At 40.4% G+C, this 8,680-nt stretch overlaps 1 protein-coding gene across 2 annotated transcripts; it reads right to left on the bottom strand.

The window, feature by feature from the left end:
* Nucleotides 1–470: 470 nt before the first annotated feature.
* lpxn (leupaxin) lies at nt 471–8,600 on the bottom strand. 2 transcript variants are annotated; one of them, XM_034582666.1, is made up of 9 exons: nt 8,387–8,600; nt 6,611–6,696; nt 6,318–6,385; nt 5,522–5,618; nt 4,979–5,215; nt 4,633–4,806; nt 4,082–4,163; nt 3,831–3,979; nt 471–1,921 (listed from the first exon to the last, which is right to left on the bottom strand). In XM_034582666.1, the coding sequence occupies exons 1-9, from the start codon at nt 8,424–8,426 to the stop codon at nt 1,655–1,657; spliced, it is 1,200 nt and encodes a 399-aa protein (XP_034438557.1). In that variant the 5' UTR covers nt 8,427–8,600; the 3' UTR covers nt 471–1,654. The 2 variants fall into 2 exon arrangements, with proteins under 2 accessions (XP_034438557.1, XP_034438559.1); XM_034582668.1 differs by lacking the exon at nt 8,387–8,600 and adding an exon at nt 7,580–7,706.
* Nucleotides 8,601–8,680: the final 80 nt, after the last annotated feature.

The raw sequence follows: 8,680 nt of genomic DNA, 5'->3' as shown, positions 1-8,680 counted from the left end.
AAAAACGTGTACATCCATCTCATTGACTTTGTGAAACATCGTTGTAGAAAATATTCCTGTAATCATTGTTAATTGTATGCAAAATACTAAACATTTTACACAAACTATAAATTGTGTGTATACGTGAAATGCATTTTTTACATCCACAGAAAAGGTGAAATTAAACTGCAAGCTGTAAAATTATTTTTGAACATCATTTCACTGGATCAAAAATATTAAGGTTACAATATTCCTCCTTACTTTTACATTTCAAAATCTAACTTGTTGCTTCTGCTTCTTCAGACAAAGTCAAGTGAGTTATTCAGTTTCAGGTTGTGAAAAAGCATCAATCCTCTGTGATTCGTTTAGAAAGTGAAGAGGTGTAATTTATTTTAATCAATGATTTACTTTTTAATTAGTGAGAGTTTTTTGCCACATCCTTTGTTTTCGTGAGTTCCTGCTTCCCATTTTTTCCCCAGAAAAATCCAATGCAAAGATTTCAAACTTCTCATGACACTTAATCAATTCCCTTGAGGGAGTATTCAATTTATTTGAATTAAAGAAGGGTATCTTGCTGCAAAATCAGACTCATAAAAACAAGGGATAAAATATGAACTTTGTAGCTTAATGCATATACCTCTGTTAATTGGGTTAAAGAGCTCGTTGAGATTTGTGCAGCTGCAATATCTATAAGTGTAAAACACAGATTTTGCTATGATATGATTCTGAAGAGCTGACAACAAAACTGACATTTAGATATAGAGATATAGATAAAATATTTCCTTTTCTGGATCTTTGTCCTGACTTGGATGCAAGTTTTGCAAGTTTTCTCAACCTGACATATCCTTCACAATGTAAGGCAACAATAAAAAAAAATATCACATCACCACAGTTATTTTTTCTCTAAAGCTTTAAAGCACTCTGTGGTCGATTTGTGCCGTGACAGTCACAGTGAGTTGCTGACGAGATGCTGGGATGTGAAGGAACTCTTCACCTCCTGAAACCACCGTTGTTCACCTCAGCCCCTTCATTAATCTTCCACGAGCTGCTATAAAGGAGCTTGTGTGGAGTATGAAGAGCTCGTCTGAATCCAGGGCGCGTTAAAGGGCCAAGCGGTCAGTGAGAGTAAGAGGAGCCTCGGCCTGGCACGTTGACTCCAGGCCAGTCCCACTTCCATGCCAATACAAGCTATCAGGCCAAATAGACAAGCCCCTTGACGAACCGCTGGAGTGGCTCCGCTCTGCCAAGACTTACGGCAAACTGAGGATAGCTCAGTGGAAACCACGGATTAAACCTGAAACTCTGAATTTTTCTTTCCCCGTGTATATATTTTATGTAATTGTGATGTATGAAATCCTGTGTCAGCAACAGAACCATCAAAAATTCACACGTGAAAAGTTTCTTCAATACCTTTACAATAGGAAACAAGTATATCCCTTGTGTTTTACAACCATGTCATTAATTATGGCACAATGTTTGCATTTACAGCTCATTCCTCATCCCACTTAACCACGTAATTGATCATATCAGTATCCAAAATCACTTGAGAGTGAAATGTGAAGAGTTGCTCCTCTGTACCAATGCAAATAAGAATAGCATAGTTGCCTAATTTCAATAATGGCAGTGATACAGTTTGTTTCCTTTGCATTATCTGTGTGTTTGCATCCTGCGCGCCTCACACAAAGAGTTTGTTGAAGCAGGCCGTGCAGTATGGCTTCCCTGTCTGCTCCTTGAAGATGCCCTGGCTGAGCTGCCGCAGACAGAAGGCGCACACAAAGTGCTCGGGGTGAAACTTGCGATCGAGCGCGGAGATGCAGCGGCCCGTGATGGGCTCGCTGCAGCCGCCGCACAGGGTGCCCTGCCTGGAGTGGAAGTGCAGCGAGCAGAGGGGTCGACCGTCCAGCTCCATGAAGCAGCCGTCATTGAAAGGCTTCAGACAGTCCTGGGTATAAAGACAGAGGAGGGAGGGAGAGTGATGGAGGGGGAGAGGGAGAGAGGATGAAGAGAGGCTATTAATGTGAAATTTGAATAGGAAAGAATGCTTTTAAACAAGCTTGATTTACTTTGCCACACGGATGCTTACATTACTATTGTTACTAAAGCATAGCACAGTTTTAGCAGTGTATTAAAATGCAGCTTTTCAGAGAATCACTGAACAAAATATTTTCACAGTTCTATAAAGAGGAGAATTAGGGGGATTCTTAAAACCTGACCCCTTGTTGCTGACTTCGCAGACGTGCTGACATTAATATCTATCTGACATCACTCCTTTCCTGCTAAATCAAACATTAAAGATCAGCAAAAATGGAACATGGACGTAAGGATGAGGAGTATATTGTTTAGCTCCACACAACTCTCTGTCACTTTGACACTTTTTGTCCTCACCTTTGTCGAGGGTTAAGCACAGAGGATGCTGGACCTAACCTTAAGCCCTGTGAGGCAAATTGTGATTGATGAATTGACTGATTGATTTGTTTCAAATCTCTGTAATGTGAGATTCTGTTCAAACTAATGGAAACCTGAGGCTAGAAACCTGTAGTCTTTAATCCTGTGGTAATACTCTGAAAAAGTGATCAGCTGTAAAATAACGTTAAGCTGCATCTAATGACACTGCGGCAAGATTACTGAAAAAAGAGAAAGCAGAAAAAAAAAGAATTATAGCAGCGTTACTGTTAACAATCCATGAAGAAGTGCTTTAAAATGGGTCTGGAAGGTAGTGAAGCTGCATATGTTAGCTGACTGCAGGCATTTCTCTTGGCAGACACTCGTCTTCTCATAGCAGCAGAAGTACAGGTGCAGCTCTTAACCTTGGTGATGGCTGTAGTTCCACTCCTATGGGCCAGCGTGCCGTGACAGTGAGCCAGCGTGTGCAGCACTAAAGCCTTAGAACGCCTCAGTGGAATAATCCATTAATTACATCAGTGACACCTGCATTTAACAAATCAAAACGTCGCCTGCTCGTCAACTGAGTTTCACTGAGAATTCCACTGCGGTCTGCAACGACTCAACAACAACTTTAAACGTGATGACTCTCTCCTGAACCAGCGAGTTTCAGAGGAGAGTCATCACACGTTCATGGTTTGAGAATCTCAACGAGCTCGGTGAGCGCGACCCAAAAAGCTCAAAGGTGCTAAATTGCAGGAACTGCTTCATTTATTTGACGCAGGGCGTTGATTAAAAAAAGGCTGCTCTACTCTGGAGTGTCCACTTCAGCGTCTTTGTGGAGTGTTTGACCCCCTGCCCTCTGGAGTTAGACGTGGGTCAACAAGGACCAGGTGAGACTGTGACCTCGCTGCTCCCTATAAAACAATGTTTGGGTTCTGTGCCAACGCTGAGCCATATAACTGCAGTAATGATTTGTTTGGGTAGTTACAGTTGGAAGTATTCCATTTTCTGAATGGCAGGTATTAAGGGGCAGTGCATTTTATGTGTGTCCAGGTTTATGGACGCTGTATTTCTGCATTATTTTTAAAGGACTGTACAATAAACTTGTACTAAAGTTGAAGCTGCTACCTCCTGTCAGATCATCTCCACTGAGAGTGTTTCACGTTTAACAACTGCAGGAGTGAAGCAGAAGTGGAGCTGCACACTGAAGCGTTTTTCGACCAGATGCTGCACACAGACAGAAGTGGGTTCGAGGAGAATGTAATAGATACCCACACTGAGGAATATGGTTTGCCTGATTTATTTGCATCATTTCAACCGCGTCGTTTTCATCAGGCATACGGTTTTCATCAGCCTTGCGGGCAAAATGTTGCGAATAAAGCAAACGTGCGGGTATCTCTCCCATTTATTCTCAGGCTTGTGTGTGACTCGGAGCCGTGTGTGTGGTCCGAGGTGAAAGGGCTCACTGCGCAGACGAAGCACTCTGGATGCCAGGTGCCATTGGCTGCCGTCAGGTAGTTCTCCTTCACCGACTCCCCACAGCCAGAGCACTTGGGAGCAAAGAGCTGGTAGAAGTCCCTGCAACAGTATGGCTTCCCGTCCTTCTCGAGGAAACCTAGTACAAGACACTTTTGAGACTGTGCATGTGATAACATATTTAAGTCGGTGTTGGACAAGTGGTTTCCAGTGAAGAGAAATGAATGCACAAGCCTGTAACCTTCAGGTCCGAACCGGTCTCCACAGTGCATACAGAAGAAGTGCTCGGGGTGCCAGGTCTGGTCCAGGGCTGTCAGGATGTTCTGGTAAATCAGCCACATACAGAAATATTACATCAGGCTTTTAACTTTAAATGAGGATTATTAAGACTTTTCACAATTCACATGTTCACATGTCCGGAGGCCCAAAAATGGTAGAACCCAAAGTGAATCACAGGGAAAATAGCATTAGTTTCTGATTGATGACTTTGGTCTGCAAAATACTGTGGGATCAGTCTGCAGAACCCAATATGGTTTTGTGTTGTATTTATTAAGATGACATGTGGGATACATCTTGAAAAACATACTTTTACCACTGTATGTCATCATCCAATCCAATCCAGATTATTGTGTAAATGAATGGATATAATATATGACACAATACATTAGTTTATCAATCAAAAAGGGATAACTAGCAAGGCATTTAGGATCTGGTTAATAAAATAAACGGCCACAACATACATTTTTTAGCCTTATTTTATAACCATGATATGATAAATCGATCCCTCCTCACCTGCACAATGGGCCCCTTGCAATAAGCGCAGCGAGGAGAGAAGAGGTGCTGGTAGTCTTTGTCACAGTACGGCTGTCCCTCTCTCTCAAAGAAGCCTGTGGTGCTCAGCTCCGTCTTACAAACCGCACACACAAAGTGTTCAGGGTGCCACACTTCACCCAGCGCTGTGATCATCTGGGAAACCGAAATTATATATAAGTAAATGGGAGAACAAGCAGTTTTATCTGTTGTGTCTAATGCCAAAATTCACTTTTGTTGCACAGACATATGAATATAGCATCTTTTTTTTATGCAGATTTGTAAGATGTGCAATACATGTATCTAAAATGTGTCCCCTTTACTGTACCTTTCCCACAATGCATTTGTTGCAGGAAGCACAGTGGCCCTTGGCTGTGGTGCGAACGCCAATCTTCTCCAGGTCAGAGCTCAGCCCCCCGAGCAGGTCGTCTATGGTGTCTGTTTTCTTGGTCTGTGCGTCTGAACCTGCTGAGCTGCTGCTCTCCTTGTTCTGCTCGCACTCTGTTTTCTTTTTCACCGACTTCTTCTGTGTGAGCGGTGGTGGGGTTGTTGAAGACGCTGCATCCTAAATGATACATGTGAGCACAGAAATGTGTTTTTTTTTTTTTAAATGATAAAATTTTACATTGCTCCAATACTGACATTCTATGACTGTGCAGTGTTGAGATTAGTACAATGCTGCCCTCTGTTGGTACAATTGTTTCATTTCACTCGTTTGAAACAACTCTTAACTGTAAACCCACTGTTGTTCTATTTCATTTCCTGTGAATAATTCTTGCACACGTAGAAATAAAACATCATTGAGAAAGATAGTCCTCATTACATAGTTATTACCCTTTTCAATAATTTTGGCACATGGCACTTTACTGACCTTTTCTCCCAGACTCATCAGTTCTTGCAAGATGGAGTCCAGCTCCTTGGTGGGTGAGTCAGGTTCCACAGAAGCTGCCACAGGAGCTGGGAGATCACTGAAAGTCATTAGAGCATAATATCTCAAATTCTATCATCAGCTTCCGACAACACTGATGATTCCAACTAGTATGAGCAATTTGAACAGTTTTAAACTAAGCGATAACTTTTACCTGACACCCTTAAGTGGAATTATGTATCTGTATGAGATCTCTTGTGCAATGTAAGTGATGTCTGTCTTTTTTAAGAACATGTATAGAATTCTTTATAGCAATACTTGTGATTTTATAGGAATTTCTTATTTTCTTTTCATTCATTTGTACTATCTAGACTCCATCCATCCAATCCACTGGATTAATTTACATTTAAGGTAAATTTCTGTTATAATATGAACTGTGGTTCTGAACATAATTCAGAGTCCTCGATGATTTTTTTTAACATTGTGTAATGTGGGATTATACATATTAAGAAAACACTCAAAGCAGTACTAATATAAAAAAATCTATTGATAAATAAAAAATAAATTGATAAAAATCTATAGAGGCTAAACAGAACTTGTTAAGTGGTGCTTCAGCGTCAATGTGCAAAGTTCATAGTACGATAATAAGATCTTTGTGTGCAACATGATAACAAATCTACACAATCTCATTAACAACCTTGAAATACAATTTTTCAGGTCATTTTCAGTTTCTTATTGGCTGTTTACACGATGATAATCTGAATCAGGCGTCAACAGGAGCCTTCGGCCTGTGGGTCACCTGTAGACATTTGAGCCGACTGAGCCTTTGTCCTTCTGGCTGAGTCCAGTGTAGCCTGCACCTGGCACCTGCAGACACAAAATGTATCGGAGTTTCCATAACACAAGTACTAGGTTAATGTGATCATCTGATTTGTAGAAAAACATTGTTTCCGTTAAGTTGTGAAATGCAGATTTAGACTTATCAACTGGTTGGTTGAGATTTAAGTTCAGGTACAAGTAGCTGGAATAGGTGATGTGCAGAGAGGTATGAAACAATATGAGTTTAGAGTTTTTGTGGTTTTGTTTTGTCACCTCGACATCGACTGTAACATTCCCCACGTTTCCGTTGACACTCTTCGGGGCAGATGCATTCAGGGCCAGCTCTTCCAACAGCAGATCTGTGGAAGGATGAAGTCCATAAATCTTCCAAACACACTAAAACATAAACACATGCATTTACAGCACAGCAGTCACACAACCACTAAAACACATTGACTGTTCTCTCAGGGCTGCTAACTGCTTAACCAGATGATATGTAGGACTGGCACAGAGTGAACCATCTCACGTGAAGTGCAGTGAGAGTACAGTGCACCTCGATGCACAGATCAAGGTTAGAGGTTTCTTAATGCAAGTCAGCTTCCTCAGGAAGTCATGATGCGAGTACATGTTGCAGAAGTGAAACTTGAAATAATGTTGTAATGCTCTGCAAACCACAAATAAAGTTTCTTCTCCACACAACATGAACCAGCATATGAGAAAACATATTAAATCAATAGAGTCTTTTTCTTGGGAAGTGAACAACATATAGATGTAGGGGGGAAAGGGAAAAGTGGTTTGATTTGAGCACAATTCTCTTTAACAATCAGATCTGGTTCCTTTCAAGTCTAAAAAAAAAACCTTTACAGAATAGTGACGTGAAAAAAAACACAAGACATTTTGCCATGATCGTCTGGAGATCAGGACTCTTAAAAGAATCCTGGAGAAAATGTCAGTAAAAAAATACTGCAGTTCAATATACAAAACAAACGTTGGATATAATAAATGTGACAACGTGTACATACAAGTGGCAAGAGTACTTAAATCATATTAATACTTCATTACAAAGTACAGTAACTACAGGTCTTACAATACAATTCACAGACTATATTACATAAAGTACTGTGATTTTATTAAATGATCAGATCTTTATTTCACTTCTAGTTTAAATACACACAGATCTGAATAAACACTGTGTGTCCACGGTTTGAGCGCGATGGACAGTGTGAAAGAAAGTGGTCTTACCGAGCTCATCCATGTTGCTTCCTGCTTTCAGCATAAAACCTACTCGAATGTGGGTGTTTTCCTTTTTTTTTCTTTTCCTGCTGCCTAGTTACTAAGGTGACAAGTCTAATTTCTCAAAACCGCCACTTCCTGTGACAACATCTGTGTTTGTGACTGTAACGAAACGTATTCATGTTTGACATAAGTTTGTTTCGTAAATGGGTAACCACGAACAATGTAAGTGAGACAGAAACTGTCCTCGGGGCTGGATTCATGGGTTTAAGTCTCGCCTACAGATTGAAATGCTGATTGTGTTTAAATGTACATATATTTATACATTCATGATGACACTCTGACAACATCTGAAACATTAGCACCAGTTTCAGTCAGACTACTGACCTCATCATCTTCTATCTGCTTTAGCATACGTTTGTTATTTTCTACATTGCAGGTTTTTAATAGTTTGTTCATCATCAGTACAAAAAACACATTTTCTCATACCGTTAAAAGTGTTATGGATAAGTTACAGGTTTAATAACTAATACTAGCTGTACCTATTTACCTTATATCATTAGGCCTTACTTTAATATAATATATACAATAATTATTAGTTTCATTTCTATTCTGGTGAAATGTGTGTAAATGTCACCTTGTGGTTTAACTTTCCTCTCACATCATCATCATCAGAGCACTTTACTCGTGGTTCCTCCTCATGAACTCTCGTGTATATGCACAGTGAACTTAGTGTTGACTGAGTCAGGAGGACGGTGCTGGGCTCACTGAGGTCACAACACAGACACACAAACACACGTACACACGTTCACAGACACACACACCGTGGGTGTGCTGACCTCAGACCAGCCTCCATGTTTCTCTTCTCTCTCCATATGACAGCATCAGCCCCGCGTGCACACACCTGCGTTATCTCGCGCCACTCTAGACGCAACCATTATCTCCCAGAGCAGGGCTGCTTGGTGTTTAGTATTAATCTAAAACGACTTATAAAATATAAAAAGGATCAAAATTATGTTTCTTGTGCAATGAATATAATTTAATAAAAAGTAAATACCCAAATCCTGTGAAAAGTAGCTTTTCTTGACAATATCTAACATTTTCAAAGTA

Source organism: Hippoglossus hippoglossus, chromosome 4 (assembly GCF_009819705.1).
Source record: "Hippoglossus hippoglossus isolate fHipHip1 chromosome 4, fHipHip1.pri, whole genome shotgun sequence".
Lineage (NCBI taxonomy): Eukaryota > Metazoa > Chordata > Actinopteri > Pleuronectiformes > Pleuronectidae > Hippoglossus > Hippoglossus hippoglossus.
This window is presented reverse-complemented; position numbering and strand designations above follow the sequence as displayed.